This window comes from Lactuca sativa, chromosome 8 (genome assembly GCF_002870075.4).
Source record: "Lactuca sativa cultivar Salinas chromosome 8, Lsat_Salinas_v11, whole genome shotgun sequence".
Lineage (NCBI taxonomy): Eukaryota > Viridiplantae > Streptophyta > Magnoliopsida > Asterales > Asteraceae > Lactuca > Lactuca sativa.
The window spans coordinates 110,288,662-110,309,617 of record NC_056630.2 but is presented as its reverse complement, the minus strand read 5'-3'; the positions used below and the strand labels follow the sequence as shown (position 1 = coordinate 110,309,617).

Genomic DNA, 20,956 nt, shown 5'->3' with positions numbered 1-20,956 from the left:
TTCTAATAGAATATTACACTGTACATATTCTAAAAAATAATTTTAAAATGCAAAATAAATGGAAAAAATCAAAAATTCTTTTTTTAAATATTATTTGCGGAACTTGAATTAATTAAAAAAAATAAATAAAAAATAAAAAAATACGTCTCACGGTCTCACAAAATATAGATGGTCTCAAATGAACCTAACCCTATATATATATATATATATATATATATATATATATATATATATATATATATATATATATATATATATATATATATATATATATATATATATATAGGGTTAGGTTCATTTGAGACCATCTATATTTTTGAGACCATATATATATATATATATATATATATATATATATATATATATATATATATATATATATATATATATATATATATATATATATATATATATATAATCGGATAGTTTTTCAAAGAAGCAACTAACATTACAAGAGTTTCATTTTGCAAGACATGAACCAGTCTCCTTATTTATTAGACGGATAATATTTAAATAAGGCGGGAAGCGAATACTTCAACCATTCCATTTGACTGATTGATTCTGTGTGTTCGTATGACGATCGACGACACCAAATCAAGCAGAAGATCAACATTCCTCACACACAAACACACTCTCTCTCTCTCATCGCTCCATTTGGGAATCTACAAAGAGAAGCACATCGCGGAAAGTCAGTTTGTGTTGCGTAATCCTCAATCGCCCATCACCTTTAGCCACACTCTATATATACTTACTCGCCCAAATTCCAAATTCCCATCACCCACATTTCTTACCCTAAATAGCCGGAGAGAATCTACACACAGAGTGAAAGGGTAATGGGGAATTACAGTGTATGCTGGTGTTTTACTAGGAAGTTTAAGAGATCGGAGGCAGAGCCACCCACTGACGTCAAAGAAGCATTCAAGAAATACTCCGGAGATGGGATCCACATGACGGCAGATCAGTTCCGGCGGTTTTTGGAGGAATACCAGGCCGACGATGGACAGGAAGCTGAGCGTATAGTGGAGCAGATACTTCACAAGCGGCATCATCTTGCCAAGTTTGTAAACAGGAAGTCTCTTTCTCTAGAGGATTTCCATCACTTTCTCTTCAACACCGACCTTAATCCCCCAATTAGATCACAGGTATCTTCGATTTGATCCAATATTCATTCTATTTCTTCCGTTAATTGAGAATTCTAACAAGTCCATACTGGATTTGATTCGTATAAGTACTATTTCATTGATGAGAATGGTTGCTTATTTCGCCCAAATTTTAGGTTCACCAAGACATGACTGCTCCCTTATCCCATTACTTCATATACACTGGCCACAACTCGTACTTGACTGGGAACCAGTTAAGCAGCAATTGCAGTGAAGTTCCAATCATCAAAGCACTCAAACGAGGTGTAAGAGCCATAGAACTTGATCTATGGCCAAACTCATCAAAAACTAATGTGCATGTTCTTCATGGAAGGTATGCAATTAACTTACTTCCATACTTGAAACCAATCAAAGAGTATGCCATCATATTCACAGGCATCATCATGCTGCATGCAGGACCCTGACGAGTCCTGTAGAACTCATGAGGTGTTTGAAAGCAATCAAAGAGTACGCCTTCACAGCTTCTCCTTATCCAGTCATCATAACACTTGAAGACCACCTTACCCCTGATCTTCAAGCAAAAGTAGCTCAAATGGTAACTGAAACATTTGGGTCAATGCTATTTTTCCCTGAATCAGAGAAGTTGAAAGAACTTCTAACACCTGAGAGCTTAAAGTATCGAATCTTGATTTCAACCAAACCTCCAAAAGAGTACCTTACAGCTGAAGATGACAAGCAAAGTAGGTCAAGAAAGTGCCAGGTTTCTGATGATGATGGTGTGTGTTATATGTTGCAGTCAGAAAATGACATTGAAGGAAAAACATCACCTTCATCTCCTGTTTACAAGCAGCTAATTGCAATTCATGCTGGCAAACCTAAAGGTGGATTGAAGCATGCATTGAAAGTTGAAAATGATGAAGTTAGACGCCTAAGTTTGGTTGAACAAGCACTCGAAAAGGCTGTAGAAAATCATGGCCATGATGTAGTAAGGTATAAATTATATAAAGTTTGATAACAAAACATTCCATTAATTTGATACATAGGTTACTTTGCTTGTCTATAACTTATGGTTTAAGGTGTTACAGATTAATAATACGAATTTTATGATCATATCTGTATTTCTTATATGTATTGTGAATGTTTTTTTTTTTTGCCAGGTTCAGCCAGAAGAATATTCTTAGGATTTATCCAAAAGGAACTCGTATTACCTCTTCCAATTACAAACCATTAATTGGTTGGCTGCATGGAGCTCAAATGGTTGCATTTAATATGCAGGTTAGCTACTTTTCTATACCTATAACTTCTTAAACAACAAAAAATATTAATGCTAAATAACAAAGTATGGTTTAATGGTAAATAACAAAGTATTAAGAGCATCCACAATGCATGGTTTAATAAGGTGAAATGCTTAGTTGGCTTTCAATGGATTAAACCCATGCCAAGCTGGCATTCAATGGGTTTGGAACTCACTGGAAAAAAAAAAAAGTTTTTTTCTTTTAAAATATGTTGGAGTTCAATGCATTGTATGCAATAAATGGTAAAGGTGTATGTAAAGTGGAGTTCCTTAAACTTTATAGAGTTGGATGTCTTAGTAACCAATTAATGTCTATAATTAATATTATATTTAATGCAGGGATATGGTAGATCACTGTGGTTAATGCATGGAATGTTCAGATCTAATGGAGGTTGTGGTTATGTGAAAAAACCAGATTTTTTAATGGGATATGGGCCCAAGAATGAGGTGCTTAATCTTAAAGCAAAGATTCCAGCTAAAACATCTTTAAAGGTCAATTAATAGTTAATACCCTTATTAGCAAAATATTCTAGCTGCTTAAACTAGGAATAATTCTTCTTACATTGTGATATTTTATTTAACAGGTGAATATTTATATGGGAGATGGATGGCATTTGGATTTTAAGAAAACTCATTTCGATAAATACTCCCCACCAGATTTCTACACCAGGGTAATTAACTATCTTTACTCTCTCAGCTTAACAATCAAAGTTGTACTATTAAAATATATATGTTTAAATGAAATGGTAATTAAATAGTATATGAAATGGTGGATTAATGAGACAGGTGGGTATAGCTGGAGCACCTGTTGATAAGAAAATGAAAAAGACAAAGATCAAAGAGGACAACTGGACACCTGTTTGGAATGAAGAGTTTACATTTCCATTAGCAGTTCCTGAATTAGCTTTACTTCGTATTGAAGTACATGGTTACAACATGTCAGAAAAAGATAATTTTGCTGGACAAATTTGTTTGCCTGTTTCTGAGTTGAGGCCAGGGATTCGTGCAATCCCACTATGTAACCGTAAAGGAGATCAATATACATCCGCCAGGTTACTCATGCGGTTCGAGTTCATCTAAAATATGGACCAACCATCTCATTTTCTAGTTTATGTTAACTTAGATTAGCTTATTTTTCAATTTTAGAGGTGGGCTTGGCATGCTAGTTCGTGTCTATCGTTTTCTTTTGTAGAGATTGTGTCATTTGTTGTAGGAAAGAGTTGTTGTCTTTCAATATTGAAATAAAACCTTGTATACATGTTTATGAAAGGAAAAGCTATTACTAACCTTTTGAAAAAATTGAACTTGTCGCTTGAAGACTTGGTGATTTCGATCTCCTTGTTGCTCTTGGAAAGTTTAGCACCCAAAGTAGAATACCTCTAATGGGTCACACCCAAAAGAGTAAAAACCCTAGAACTTTAAGATTTGAATCAATTAAATAATCAAATTTAATCATGATTTAAATCTTTTCCTTATCTATTATCTAGATTGATTCTAGAAGTTGTCTGTAAGCTACTCAAAACCATCCACTTGCAGGGAATTCCAAAATATTGATGTCGCTCAACTATTAAACAATTACTATTCACCCAATGTACCTTTAGATTAAATGTAACTAATTCCAAATTAATTCTAATTAATTTATTGACCTGTAATAAATTAATAAACTATTTATCTCAATCTCTCTAATTAGTTGTAGCTATTTTAGCTCTTGAGGGCAACATAAAAGAGACTTTGCTATTATTTTCAACGTTATACCAATTAGTTATGATATTAGAAACCTATTTCCAACACGATCTTCCTTTCTCGTTATCCCCTCTACTTTATTTCTAATTCCTTTCTTTTGTACTCAACGAAATGCTAGAACATTCCCCTTGCAGATATCCTCATCTAGGATCAAATCGTGAATGCCTTCAAATGTAAGGTTAGTAGTTCTTGATGAACTGCTATTGTACCTGTTCCAGAACAACTCTCGAAAAATGAATATAATAACACTAACGCGTGGATTTTATCATCAAATTTAATTTCAACTGATACTAACCTAGATAGTATCGAATTAAACTGTATGTGAGCTGTCATCGGAATTCCTTCCTTCATCTTCATATTCACTAAGTATCTAATTAAGAAAACATTATTCCCAACCGTTGTTTTATCATACATGTTAGATAATGCCTAGAATTAACCTAACAAATGTCATCTTGTTGACAATTGCATACACGTCATTCTATGAGAATGAGAATTTGACAACTCCAAGAGGCCACCAATTCAACATGGTTCAATCCTCCTGATTCGTCGCTTCAAGTATCTTTCGAGACAATGGGTACATGTAATTTATTCCAATAGAGATAATCTACGATCGACATCTTCCAAAAGTCAAAGACCTTCAAATTTATTGATCTTAACCTCCATGTCTTCAGCCATAACTCTGATACAAGTGTTATGATTAAAGATGTGATAAACACACAAAACAAAGATGCGAAGTAAAAAACAAGAAAACAAGGATTTACGTGGTTCGCACAGTCACAGTAAGCATGCTAATCTACCATTGAACTATAAGGAGATTTTATTATATTGTAGAATGTACAACCATCACAAATGTTTTCAGCTTTTTGTTACAAATATACATGGATATTTATTTGTAATGAAAAATGTTAACCTAGGACAGCTTGTGAGTCGGGGCCTAAAATCCCAAGACATCACCATTAAGCACCACAACTTTGGTACTCGGAATTGTAGCTTCTTAGAACTGAGCATCACATACCGTATAACAACGGGAAAATGAATTATAAGCCCAACTAAGTTTTCAAACCGTTCAAAAAACCCAATTATGTTTTTTCGATTCAAGAAAACCCAACGAATTTAACCTTTTGTCTAAAAAAGCCCAACTAACTTACACTTTCGTTCACTTCTCATTTAGGGTCAACCGGCTAATGAAAGTCAACGAATGACATGACTTATGACGTGTAATTAAATATCAGAAAATGACTTGTAAGACCAACGAAGTTTCAAAACCGTTCAAAAAACCCCAATCATGTTTTGTTCGTTGAAAAAAACCTAACGAACTTACGCTTTTGTTCAATTCTCATTAAATGCAACCAGATTCATCACGTATACAACTAGTTGAAAATAACATGACATTATATTTAATGAAATGGAATAAACAGATTAGAATTGTCCTTTATATATCGATTTAGGGCTTGGAGAAGAGAACAACGAACGACGTCTGTGTTCGATCTCTTGTAATAGCTACTTCTTATTCTTCCTCTCAATCGTTGATGTCCGACTCAAGATCCACAAAGAAAATATTTGATGATGAAAACCCTTGTGGATGTGGACGCCCTTCTTGGATTTGGACATTTAGAACGGAGGATCATCCAGAGAAAAAAGTTCAAGGCTTGTTCAAACGGTAGCTATTACAAGAGATCAAACACTGACGTTGTTCATTTTTCTCTTCTCCAAGCCCTAAATCAATATAAAGGGCAATTCTAATTTGTTTATTCCATTTCATTAAATATAATTTCATGTCATTTCCAACTAGTTGTATACCTAATGAATCTGGTTGCCTCTAATGAGGATTGAACAAAAGCGTAAGTTCGTTGGATTTTTTTCAACAAACAAAACATGATCGGGGCTTTTGTGAACAGTTTAGAAACTTCGTTGGTCTTACAAGTCATTTTCCGATATTTAATTACACGTCATAAGCCATGTCATTCGTTGACTTTCATTAGCCGATTGACCCTAAATGAGAACTGTAAGTTAGTTGGGCTTTTTTAGACAAAATGTTAAGTTCGTTGGATTTTCTTGAATAGACAAAACATAATTGGGGTTTTTTGAACGGTTTGAAAACTTCGTTGGACTTATAATTCATTTCCCCTGTAACAACTACTACCATCAACCACAACACACCACAACTGCGATGTAAGCTACATCGCAACTCTCTTAGTCAAATATCATATTAGTCTCCACAAGTCAACATACGATTGACCTCGGGTTTTCAGTAATGCTTCTTCAAAGCAATTGATGGATCCAAATCCTTTGACACTAATCAACACCTCGTTTGAATTTACATAACATCATTGCAAGACTTGAATTATTGTAACTTGTTGGAGAAGGGTGTGAAAGTACAAATAGTTTACTAGCTAGAGGGGAATATTGACAAGAAGATGTCATGGAGTGGGTATGGGAGTGGTTGGTATCATAGCTTTATGGAAAAAGTCACACTCTTAAACAATATCTTGCACAATAGATATCCTCCATAGTTAGAGATTTTCCTTAAAATATGATTAAAATATGAATATATGGGGTCTTATATGTCAAAATATGAGTTTGGGTGAAAATCTCACATTAAAATCATGAAAAACGGGCCTAAAACACAAAACTACTTGAAAACCGGAAGTGAGGATCGAACATGTGAGGGTTCGGTTCATGAAGCTGAGGACCGAAAGTGGGTTCTGTCTGAGGGATCTCGCAAGCGAAGTTGGCCAAGGAGGAAACCGAATGCGAAATGGACCGAACCGAAGTGATGGACCGAATCGAAGTGCAAAGAACCGAAGTGCAAGGAACCGAACTGAAGGTGGATTCAGTCTTTAATAGTAGTTTCGGTTCTAATGGAGAGGCTTCGGTTCTATAAGAGGTTTCGGTTCTATAAGAGGCTTCGGTCCTTTAAGGCTGTTTTTAAAATAAACTTCCCGATTCGAGTGGTTTTTGACTAAGTTAAGGGTCAGGATGACCCGAGTGACTATAAAAAGTTGAAAGAGGTTTTGAGAGAGAATTGGGAGAGAGAGAGAGAGAGAGATTTGGGAGAGAGAGAGAGATGGAGTGAGAGAGATTGAGAGAGACTTTGTTTGCGACCTTTTTGAGTGTTTAGCTTCGAAATGCAAGGTTTATAAACCCCATTAAGCCTCGTTATGAGTGTTATACGTCCCCGGAGGGTATGTAAAAATGTTTTATCGAGTAGTTCCATCACTTACCCTGATTAGGGTTTAGATTTTCTGAACACATGAGAACTCTAAGTGATACTTTGCATTAAGATGGTGTGTTGTACAATAGTAAGCATAATTTAAACCCTAATATACAAGGGTTAATTGAGTTAACCGATTTGACTTGTTGACTTTATTTGACTTTGACTTAACCAGAAAGTGACGGTTGTCACAGATAAATATGCCTAAAAGACTAGGAATTATAGATAATGATTTGAAATCAATTAATTAAAAGTATAGTTAACGATAACTTGTTTAAATCATATAATTTTAAACTGTTTAAACTTAACCTTACATATAATTATAAAATATTATAAAAGAATATGTAAAGACTAAAAAAATTATATATGTAATACAATTACTATATTGTAACATCCCAAAAATCATAGAAATTTAAAATTTTCAAAACAACTCATTTCATCCATAAAGTGTTTACAAATCCGTTGTTTCAAAAGTATTATTCAAAATCGAAGTTTTACCAAGACCCAATACCATAAAAACAGGAAGATGTGCACGATTACGCTTTCGCCTTGCCATAGTCATCTGAAATACCTGAAACAATAAATTGAAATTGTAAGCCAAAGCTTAGCGAGTTCCCCTAAAGTACCAGCACACAAACATATAACAACATATGTTGGGTCCATATCTAACATACTGGATTACTCCTGAGCCCACAATATGAGTATAGCTTACCCTTCAGGCCCATAGCTCATATCTGGCTTGCTCCCGAACCTACAACATAAGTCTAGCTTGACCTACAGGCCCACAACTTATGTTTGGCTTGCTCCCAGGTTTGTTGGCTACCGCACAAAGCAATACTTCCTCATCCCAACCATACTATGTCGACATATACATAACATATAACTTGATAGATCTTGAAGTAGACTTTGAGTCAATGGTGAATCTAGACTAATAATTAGTGGCAATAAATATTAGACTAAGACTTAGTGATAACTGTTGGGTTTTGAGCATTTTAACACTCTTATTGTGTACATGCAACCCTATAAACCTTGGATCTATGTTTTCTCTAAAATACATGCAAATAAGAAATTCCAAGGTTTACATCCTAACTAGCATGGCATGGGGAACTTGAATCATAAAAGTACTAGTAGAATGACATACCTTTTAGTAGTGGTTGATTCCTTGGAGTTTGAGAGCCTAGCACCAATAGTGTGGATGCCTCAAATGGAAATCACAAATCACCAAAAATTTTGGAAAACTCTTGAGAGAATAATGTACACTCTTGAATTTGGCCACCACTCTTGTACACACACAACTAGTCCCAAATCAAGTGCCAAGGACTCCTTTATATAGTGTGGAGGATTAGGGTTACATCCATGTAAACCCTAATACCCATGACTCTTCCTTTCAAAGGATCCATGGGTTAAAAGCTCCATGGACCATCCATGGACTCCCATGCAAGCCTAGCCCATTCCAAATGAGTATTAGCCCACACTATATAAATACAAGAGCCCATATTTAATTAGTCACCCTTTTTATCACTAAATTAATTCTAAATTAATTTATGATCAATACTAATTAAATAATATGATTTCATATTAATATATTATAACTTATAATATATTAACAAATCATAAACATATTATTCTCAAAAGGTTATCCAAATCGTTTGGGTGAAGTGCAACCCAAATGGATCATGCCGGGTCGGGTCAAGTGCATCTCAAATACTGTTATGGACTTAGACACCTTATCAAATATTGTCAGGGCAGCTTTGATTCCAGTGTCCCTTTCCTATGCAATAAAAACACACAGGCTCATCTGAGCCAGCACTTAGAGCAGTCTCAGAAAATGGCCTTTCTATTATGATCATCACTTTTGACCATGGCCAATTCCTTCCCTTTATGAGAAGGAATCATTTCTGGGATGTCCATGTCAGCTTGGGAGGCAGACCTTCCAATCAAATTTGCTTGACCATTGCGCCAAATCATTGCTGATTCAGCAGCAATTAGCATATAGGTAAGATCTATTAGGGTCATGTCGAGACCTGTTACATAGTAGTCTTTAACAAACTCACTATATGACTAAGGAAGTGACTGAAGAACCCAGTCAATAGCCAACTTCATTGGGAACCCGACACCCATCATCCTTAGTCTGTCAATGTGTGCCTTCATCTTCAAGACATGTGCACACACTGGCTTTCCATCCTTGTGTTTACTATCCAATAGGACTTGAGTGAGTTTGAACTTTTCAAGTCTTTGAGCTTGTGGGTCGGGAAGAATAATTGGAGGAGGTGGAGGAAGTGAAGCATGATGTTGTGGGACATCACCTTCAAGAGATTTGGGAAGATCATACTTGTCTGAACCAGACATCTACAATGGGAGAGATTCAAGTCAGTTGATTTAAAAAAATCCTTAATATAACACCCAATATGAAATATTAAGGCTAGGACCCAACACAATATTTTATAACTTGGAAGAGGGATGTCGTAATCCAAGCTATAGAATATTTAAAGGTATGTGAATGACGATTCACCAATTTCCACCATGAAAAACAAAATAAAATTAGGTTTTAATTGAATTTGAAACTCCTAGATCTTTTGAGATTCATTGAAATTTTCAATGACATGTTTCAATATCGATTGTGCCCTTCAGATTTTGTGACTGGGATGCCGAGGATCACAAAACAATGTGTGAATAACCATGCAAATTCACGCGGTACCCTTAATAATATCACCTAATCGATGTGCCGGTTAACCACACGCGCTACACCGATCTATGATAAACATTAAGTCACCCTTTGCCATCCTTACTAGTCCAAGTTAGTGTGTCGGTTAACCACACATGCTCCACCAACGACTTGGTAAGGTGCAAAGTGTAAATTTCATGGGTTGGCACCAAATTCACATTTTCCTAAAGTAACTAAGATTGGGATTTATAAAAGATTTAGTTACTTTATTTCATCATTATACTTTTAATGAGAATTATAGTCCTTGTCCTACCCGTTCGGCTAACGACCCTCCACAGTCAAGGGAGTAGTGGGTGAGAGTAGACACCCATTAAGTTGCCATTTTATACGTAACAACCTTATACCCCCTTATAGACTGGCTTCGTGAAGGAGGCCTACTAGCGGCAAGACTGACTTGCTCTTATACATATATATATTCTTAACCTATAATACTATAAAGTATAAGGGTTGAATTTTAACTTTTAAAACTCTAAGAGTTGGAACTAAAGTGTGTGTGAGACTTTACAAATTCCAAAACATGAGGGCAAGTTTTGAACAATTCAAAAACTTTTGGATTTTCATAACTTATGAGTTTAATGAAGGTTTAAAGAAATTTTAATGAAGAGCCTCTTGGACATCCATAACTTGAGGACAAGTTATGGAGTCCATAAAACTATTTATGATGAAAAGACTCTTCAACTTGTGTAACCTATGGTTTTTAATGGGATTTAAAGAAAAGACTTTTGGTAATCCATAACTTAAGGACAAATTATGGATTCCATTAAAACACATCAAGATCAAGAATTAACTAACAAACAATTTGCAAATAATTCCTATGATCTAACAAAACTCATAAGTTCATGAACATCAATATCAACAATTTCAAAAATTATATGAACACATACAAAACTTGAAATTTTGATAATAGCCTTTGAAATTGGATTAGCATAATCATTACAACATCAAAAACAAGTTTTATAAGTCCAAAACAGTTTAGTGTAATGATTATAGTCCAATTCAGCTTAAAAACTCAAAAAACTGCACTCTTGGCCTCCTACTCGTCGAGTGCATGAACCTACTCGACAAGTAGGATGAAGATGTACATGGACTCGTCGAGTTCCCCCATGGACTTGGCGAGTTCACTGTCCAGTGGGCAGAAAATCGACTTTTTTCAGCATTTTGCATTAAGTATTCAAGAAAACAATCCTAGACTCTGATACCATTGTTGGGTTTTGAGCATTCTAACACTCATATTGTGTACATGCAACCCTATGAACCTTGAATCTATGTTTTCTCTAAAATACATGCAAATAAGAAATTCCAAGGTTTACATGCTAACTAGCATGACATGGGGAACTTGAATCATAAAAGTACTAGTAGAAATTTTAGTAGTGGTTGATTCTTTGGAGTTTGAGAGCCTAGCACCAATAGTGTGGATGCCTCAAATGGAAATCACAAATCACCACAAACTTTGGAAAACTCTTGAGAGAATAATGCACACTCTTGAATTTGGCCACCACTCTTGTACACACACAACTAATCCCAAATCAAGTGTCAAGGACTCCTTTATATAGTGTGGAGGATTAGGGTTACATCCATGTAAACCCTAATACCCATGACTCTTCCTTTCCAAGGATCCATGGGTTAAAAGCTCCATGGACCATCCATGGACTCCCATGCAAGCCTAGCCCATTCCAAATGAGTATTAGCTCACACTATATAAATACAAGAGCTCATATTTAATTAGTCACCTTTTTTATCACTAAATTAATTTAGGATCAATACTAATTAAATAATATGATTTCATATTAATAAATTATAACTTATAATATATTAACAAATCATAAACATATTATTCTCAAAAGGTTATCCAAATCGTTCGGGTGAAGTGCAACCCAAATGGACCATGCCGGGCCGGGTCAAGTGCATCTCAAATATTGTTATGGACTTAGACACCTTATCTAACAATAATGACACTAAATTACATCAAAGGAAAAGACAGTTGCTAGAAGCGAAACACTGCCCGGATTTTGAGTCGTCACTTTAACAAGTAAGTGCATAGTGTGACAACCCAAGTTGTTCCGTTACATTTCCCCGTTACCGTTAACGAAATATTCCAGTTTATAAAGTTCCGTTAATTAGAGGTCGTCAATTTAATAAACATTCCATTTGTTTACATTTAATATGCCGTTAAGTCGTGATAAAAAGAAATAAAAACACATAACACACACTTCCATTTATTTGGAAAAGTTAGTTTTTATTATTACGACCACTAAATCGGGTGCGACCAAAAGCCCCGTTTAACGGCAGTATCGGGTAAAATTCCACTGAGCCCCGACTCGGAACCCTATATAATGGTGAGTGGAGTCAATTGGAGACTTTTTACACTCTCTCTCTATACTCTCTCTGTAGACTCGTTTTCGCCCCGAATCCGCAACCAAACGCTTCCAAATCGTAAGTCCACTTACCCTAGCTTACTCTAAACATTATGATTCATGATTATAGCTTAAAATTGGACCATTTAAGTTGTTGAAAAGGAGTTCACGACCTAAGCTCCTCCTTAGGCCGTAAACACCCAAAATGTGGCCAAAATGACCCAAGTTTGTCCCTTTAAGCCTAGGAACCAATTAAGGAACTCGTCTAGGAGTGTTTAATCATAAAAACACAATGATTTGAGGCATAAAAGAGAGTTTACGGCCCAAGCACATGCTTAGGCTGTAAACACCTCTAAACCTTGCAAAAGTGCCCCAAAAACACTCCTAAATCACCCTTAGGCTTCATACATAATTTAGGGACTTAGTATTTTGGGTTTAGCACAATTAAACACAATGAAATGAAGGCACAAAAGGATTTTACAGCCCAGACATGTGTCAAGGCCGTAAACCCCCTCAAACATGCCTAAATGTTGGTTTTAATTCCCCCAAATGGCCTCACACTTCATTGTAAATTACTAGCAAGGTATTAGGGGCTTGAAACTTCACAAAACTCAAGGAATGAGAGTTTACGGCCGTAAACTCCCTTAGGAGTTGTCCTTGGGCCGTAAACTCCCTAATGAAGCCCTTAAAGACCTTAAACTCACTCATGCCTTTTGGATTTGGACTTAGAAAAATTCCACTAACAAGATAGAGCCTTAAAACACCAAAAGAAGGTGTGTATAGGAGCTTACGGCCGTAAGATCCCTTGCTTAGGGCCGTAAACTCCTCAAAGGGGCCATTTAATGCCTTAAACCCATTCACACATTTGATATTTGAGCCTAGCATAAATCTACAATTGATATGAGACACTTTAGCACACTAGAACCCTTCACCATGAGTTTACGGCCGTAAAATCATGGTGAGTAGTCCATGGGCCGTAAACTAAGTAATAAGGGGTTACTCTCGGAGAGTAAACTCCATTCCTAAGCCATACACACCTTTAGATGCTACCCGGGACACCCAAACACTTAACCAAAGTGTTTTTCGCTCCTTTGAGTGCGTATACTTGTTTAATTAGTATTGAATATACTAATTGTATGTGAACATATGTTATCATATGTTAATTAGGTCATTGAGTGTGTTCGAGTCCTTACGTGACACCGAACGCCCAAATGGCACCTTCGTCGGACCTACTTACGCCAGGTGAGTTCATACCCCTGAATGAACCTTTTAATGTTTTTACATGTTTTATAGGGGGGAATACAAGTTAAACATGCCAATTATCATATCAATCACATGTGATTGATAACCCGCATGCACAAGATTTTACCACACTTTACACTGTTTTACCGAGTAGGATACTATAATGGTTTTCAATTGTTTCAAAACTCTTACTGATACTGTTTTATCTAAATTCATTTTAAACTGGTTTATAAAGGTTCCAAAGATTTTAAAGGCTTTCAAACTTATTTTACCAAGAACACCAAATGCGATTTTCCTAAATATAAAGGTTTCCAAGGTTTTCATCAAAGTTCCTTTCACGATGTATACTTTTACTTGTTTGTTACTGCTGCTTCGCTTTTACTTATTTAAAAATCCTACTTGATAACGCATTTCCTTCGTGATACGCTTATACCAGTTATTGTCTCTATTTCACTTATACTTGTAGTCGCTTATACCTGATAGACGCTCTTATTTCACTTATTGTCGTCTCTACTTCGTGATACGCTTATACTTGTTCGACACTCCTACTTCACTTGCGACCGCTCTTACTTCACTTGTTCGACACTCCTACTTCACTTGCGACCGCTCCTACTTCACTTGTTAGACACTCCTACTTCACAAGAATCACTTCTACTTGATACACACTCAGTCGTAGTTAGATGTATGTTTGTGCTTATATAGGTACATATAAGTAATGATTGAAAGACTTAGGAAGGCTCGTCCGCCCTATTTCCTTTTCTTCGTTGAGATGTGGTCTGGTGGGATCGGATGGCTGTCCGAAGGTCGTTTGATTCATTAGTTATATATTATGTATATGAGTATGGGCATACATGAATTCTCTAGTCAATACAGTTAAGGGTCTCTACCTCTAGTCTACACTTACATTAGAAACACACTACCCACTATTTGGAAGTCTCTACCTCTAGTTCAGCACTTACACACTACCCACTATTTGGAAGTCTCTACCCACTATTTGAGATGCATCTTCAAGACACGACCTTCTCCGTCGTCTAGTTGGTAACCAGAATCTCCTGTAGGGAGAGCAGACATTGTGTGTATAGATCTATACGGGATTGACAACCCCGCACCCAGACTGCTAGCTACAGTCTCGGCCTACCAAGCCAACGGGTGACAAATGTCATATTTTAGACGCTCGTAGGGCGTCTGGTACTCTAGTCAGTATGGTTACGAGTATCCCGGGTTACCTTATAATTCATTGGCTTTAAGGTAACGGTATTTCACCGGCAATTTACACTGTATGTTGGTAATTCATTTTCAGAGTCACACTGTTTTGACCTTACAAGACGTATCTTTAATTTGATACTGTCTGGGGTCTGTTTTCTCTGTTTTGACCTTACAAGACGTATCTTTCATTTGATACTGTCTGGGGTCTGTTTTCTCTATTTTGACCTTACAAGACGTATCTTTCATTTGATACTGTATGGGGTCTGTTTTTCACTGTTTTAGACCTTACTAGTTGTACATTTCATTTGGTACCTTATGGGGTCTGAGTCTCTACTTGTTAAACCGAACCAGGCTTGTCGTTAGTTCGATACTCTCCTGGAGTCTATGATTCCTTTGCCTTAGTCAGCAGTCCTCACTGTTGAGGCATATGTTATTTCCCTGTTGTCTCTTGCTTTCTTTAATAATCAAATTTAGTATTTTGATAATGATAGCAATTAAGGAAAAACCACTTTTTACCACAAAACACTGACCAGTCTTAGTAGAAGGCTGCTTTTATTAAAGAAAATATAGGATTTTCTGGAAAGAACTCTAATGTACTGTAAACACTTAAACTATTACTTTATAAAGCTATTTGAATGAAATGTCACTAAATACTTATGAACTCACCAGCATTTGTAAAAATGCTGATACTCGCTTTTTAAATAACTTGTATTCTCAGGTCAGAAATTAGACAGGTACATCCTAGGAGCTGTTGATGAAGATAGCTTAGTACCTTGTTGTACTTATTACATTTGTCTGTATTACTTTGATGTATTGTAATGTAACCATGTAAAAACTATTACTATTAATGCAATGTTTTGTTGTACTTTGATTACTATAATGCATGTGTTGTGATACTTGACATGACGTCATCCACCCCAAAACGTTTCCGCCGTTCCGGTTTTGGGGTGTGACACATAGTTACTTTAGTCTTACACACAGATATGAAGTATTTAATATAAATTACATGCTATATGTTCCTATTATTTTTTTCCCAGTATCTATGTTGGATGAACGATTTATACATGTTTTTACTTGATTTAAACTGTATATGTGTTTTATACCTATAAATATGTTGGGTAAAAATGGGTAGATGAAAGATGAGATAAATGATGAGAGTCCTTGAATTTAAAGTTGATCCAGTCGTTTAGCGGAGTATAGATGACGACCACAAACTATTATATACAGTCCAGTGGAACGCTGGCAGACTCGCAACATGTAGGTGTTTTTGAACTACGTGTTCACCAGGTGTACTCCATCCCCCTCATGGTTTCCTTACTGACATATATTGCTAAAGAATCCCCTAAGCATTATTGTCAATCCTGAAGATAATCCCTAGGCTAGGTACCTTAATTAGATGTTTTATGGACATAAAGTGAGGATAACGGGAACGGGCAATCGGGTTGAATGATTTGATGAAAGTAAAAGAATTTAATTATTGTGGGTTGAAAACCCTATGTGCTCACCAGACTCCCAAGCCTGACCCACTCAATTTCTTGTATTACAGGTAATGGCACAAGAGCACCAGTGTGACGAACAGATGAGAGAATTATGGATTATAGGCCAGTAGAATAATAAATGTTGTAAGGCTTATGTTATTTTCCGTTTATGCTTATGTATTGTATTGATGATGACATCCCAATGTTTTTAATATAATTAATATGCATTTCTTCGGAAATGATTTGATAGTATCTTTATCATATTTTGGGAACAAATTCCGCAATATCATTTTTCAAAAAGATACTCTGATTTTTATATAAAGCATAAACAAATCGGTCTTTTCTGGCCGTGAAATTGGAGATGTCATAGTTGTGATTGTTCAAAAGTTGAACAAAAGAGAGATTCTGAAATGTTCCTATGGTGGCCGAAATTAGGGAGCCTCCTAGGGTTTCTAGAATGCTCCATATAGATAATAAGGAAACTAGATAAAGTCAGATTTAAAATAATATTATTTTATTTCAAATTAGGGTTATCTAGGGTTTGCCGATCAATTATAAATAAGATCCTCTAAATTCCCTATTTTCGTCTAAGCATACCTAAAGCAAGAAGAGTCAAATTTCTGCTGCCCTGTCATCTCTCATTTCAAGTCTTCCATTGGTATAGTTTGGGTACAAACCATTAGAGACATCAAGCTTTTGGTGTTAACTTTCCAAGAGACTTAAAGAGGGGAATTGTTTGGTTTTTACAATAATAATCAAAAGGTGTGTAAACCCCAATCCTTTTTATTTTTTATAATATTAGGATAGGCTGGGGTTCTTTGATGTTCATACATTATAGCTATCAGTAGAGAAAACCTAGATCCAAATAGGTTGCATGTGAACTTAAAGGTTAAGTTATTTCGCCTCATGCATTGAATTATAACCTATAAAACCTATAAGATTAGGGGTGCACGCAGGAACACATACTAGGTGTTTCTGATGTTGAAGTAGGTGTTGTCAATGCAGAAAAAAATAGGTAAAAAAATCGAAAATTTGTCCACTAGGTAAAAAGTAGGTGTTGTCGGTGCAACACCGGGCACCCTACAAGAACCACCACTAAAAATGATGATGATGAGATTTTCTTGTTAGAATAATGCACCAAAAACTTCTTCTTCTCATTCAAAGGACCAAAAACCACCACAAAAGCTCACAAGATCAGCAATAGAGACTAGGGTTTTCTCTAGGTCGAAAGGGAGGTGAGGGAAGCTGAGGGTGTACAAACCCTAGCCATCACATCCCTTAAATAAGGCACAAAACTCGTAAAATTTCGGTTTTGCATGTTGGCGCTCGCCACTTCATGGCCAATACTATGCCATGTCGTGGCCCAGACTGATGTTGCACGCTTCTTTTGATCATGACCACGTCGTGGTGCATCCTTCACCACGTCGTGGCCACCATAAAACCCACAGCTAAAATTCTCAAAATGCCATAAACATAAATGAACTATTTACCTGAAACATGTGTTACATCCTAGGAGTTTGGGTGTGACGCATTAGAGGCTACCACACAGTTGGAGCTAGTTTTCAAGGAGATCTTCAAAGAGTCTGATTAGTTTCATTCAGTTTAAGAAAATGCATGTTTTATATCTATGATTTTCGATCATCATAGGGTTTTAATTTTTTTTCATAAAGTATGTTGCAATTAATATTGAAAAGTCATAATATATTTTAGGTTGCATATACTCATAAGTGTTATGTGAAATTTCATAAGTACATTGTTATTGTAACCTAAAATCTCCAATAATATATATATATATATATATATATATATATATATATATATATATATATATATATATATATATATATATATATAATGATTCAAGTTATTATGTAATTTAAAAAATTTGTTATTAAACAAGCTTTTGTTAAAACATATATTATATTCTTTTGAGACCCTTAGACATATGGAAGTAGATGACAACAGGAGTCTTCATCTGATAAGATGATTACATTTCACAGTTACCTATAAATTTATAATTGTTGTCTACATGGTTGAATTTTACGTTGAGAACGAACAAATATTTAATATTAGCTGGGAAAAGATATGTCTCACGAACCATTTTCAAGGTTTATTAGGTGACAACCTTCAATATATTATAAATACCTCAATAAATAATATATTAAAACCATAAAATTAAATTAAAGTTTCTTTTTCAAGACTAAACATAAATACAAGTTCGGGTTTTCTATGTTCCGCCTTCTTGGGGAGTTGCTTTAGGGAATAACTATTTTAAAGTATAAATGTATAATTATTTTGAGGGCTAATGTCACTATAGTCCAACAAACTTATCGGTTTGATTTAAATGGTCGTTTGTGATTTTTTTTTTTTTTTTTTTTTTTTTTTTGCATTTTAGGTTTTAAAATGTCATTATGAAAAATATGAAGGGGTCACCCGGTGAACCCCTTCGTACTCGGCAGGTACCATTTAACAAATCATTAAAGTAATGTCACCTCACTTGCCACTTGTCTGAATATTTGACACGTCACCGGCGACTTGTTTGACTCAAAGACCTAAATAATGTTTCCTTTAGAAGCTGAAGAACATATGCATTCTCACTTTCGTGTTGGTTCTGTGAATCAAACTTCATCTCTAAAATCCATCTCAAGTTCTGATCGGAGGGTGTAAAAGTTTTTTGATTGTTCTTGAAAGCTCCGGGTTAACCCACGAAAGTCGAGTGCTTGACTTATCCTCTTATAAGAACCCTACAACATGTTTTCTGAGATCTGGGGAGGAACACATGTCGGACCTTCAAAATGTTAACCCCAAAAATCAGTTTTGGTTGTTACCCCTTGCATACTCGAATCAAAATAACAGGTTGATTGTCGGACTAGGTATTAAATAATTGCTCTTTTTTTGTTGGATTTCTAGTGTTTCTCGGAATCAAGAAAATTTGGAAGAACCTTTAAATAAGATGAATCAGTAATCAAAAGAAAATCAATAATTAAATTTTGAAATTGAAACCCATATCGAAATCGAAACATCATAGTTAAAAAGAACCTTTGAACCCTTAGAACAAATTCCAAATTGAAACATGGATCTTTAAAAGGAATCTTTGAACCCGTACGAACAAACTCTATTATCTCAATTAGTCAACAGATCTGGAAACCATGAGATTTGCATTTCAAAATTTCCCAAAAATTTGTATAACAACGCATTTGAGCAGATTAACATGCGACAAAAGAGTAATATTGACAAAGAAGTAAGGAACATATTAACATGTGACAATGCAAGGCAAATCATTATCCTACACTCTGGCGTCTTTCGTCTTGCGATTCCAGTTATCATTGTTCAAAGACCCATCTCCTCAAATGGAGAATTTAACCTTTAATTAATTTAAAAAATAATTAATTAATTCCAAGTCAAACCCAAAACTCGATGTTGGCTGTTATTGTGTTTATATTCTTGAGGGTGTAAAAGTTTTTTGATGTTACCCAGAAAGCAATGACTTTTACTAAAGCATTGGCATATGTATTGAGTAGAAAGACACGTTAGACAACAAGACAACATGTGGCCTCCATAATCTCACATAGACATGACTTAACAATGGAAACTGGTTAAAACAAGTCTAAGTCCCAAATAAACAGGTTAAAATAGACTTCATACCTCTATAATGCAAAAAAAAAAAAAAAAAAAGATCATTTAAACCAAAAATGATAAGTAGAGGTATGTATGAGGCGGTTTGGTTCGGTTATTGAACAAAATCGGACCATAACCATTACTATTGGTTAATGCGTTTTGGTATCTAATGGTTATGGTTAATGGTTTTGATTAATGGTTAATATTGGTTAACCATAATGTTAAAAAATGATTCAAAATGAAAGTATATTGGTATAAAAAATGAAAACGAATACAAAAAATATTGGACCAACAATTTTTGTAAGCTTTTGAAATCTTATAATAATAAACTAAAACATATAACTTTTGTATTTGAATCCGGCCTCCAATCAACTCTGCTAAACTTTTAGAAATTGTAGAATTAAGAATTACCAAATTAATCAATTGTCTTAGCACAATGCATGATTGCTTATTGCATGTGTTTGTGTGTGTGCAACCGTAGATGGTTTCATTCCTCAATCATGTCTACTGATAAGTGAGCATTAATGACTTTTTTTTTTAAAATTAATTGCACTTGAATAAGTTGAACTATATTATTTTATATATAATGTAATATATATATATATATATATATATATATATATATATATATATATATATATATATATAAATATATAGTTATCGTTTCGGTTAATAATGGTTCGGTTAATCTATAAAACCATAACCGAACCGTGAGTCATCGGTTAGGAAAAAATACAAACTGAACCATCGATTTTAAAAATGGTTCAGGTTTATCGGTTAATTGGGTTTTGATTAAGTTTTTTGGTCATTATGCTCACTCTTATAGATAAGTTTGTTAGGCTACCATGACAATAATCATATTCCTCCTTTCTAATAAATGAAAGTTTTTTTTTTTTGTCTCATGTCTTTTTCTCATTCATTTTGTCACATAACATTTTCTAGAATTTTTGAAATTTCTATTTTCCACTTGTCATTTTATTGT

The 20,956-nt window shown here is 35.0% G+C and overlaps 1 protein-coding gene across 1 annotated transcript; it reads left to right on the top strand.

Moving 5' to 3' along the window:
- Window positions 1-424: 424 nt before the first annotated feature.
- Window positions 425-3,476, top strand: LOC111893207 (phosphoinositide phospholipase C 4). The gene is made up of 7 exons (XM_023889277.3): window positions 425-1,142; window positions 1,277-1,473; window positions 1,557-2,090; window positions 2,258-2,375; window positions 2,734-2,886; window positions 2,979-3,065; window positions 3,181-3,476. The coding sequence occupies exons 1-7, from the start codon at window positions 834-836 to the stop codon at window positions 3,472-3,474; spliced, it is 1,692 nt and encodes a 563-aa protein (XP_023745045.1). The 5' UTR covers window positions 425-833; the 3' UTR covers window positions 3,475-3,476.
- Window positions 3,477-20,956: the final 17,480 nt, after the last annotated feature.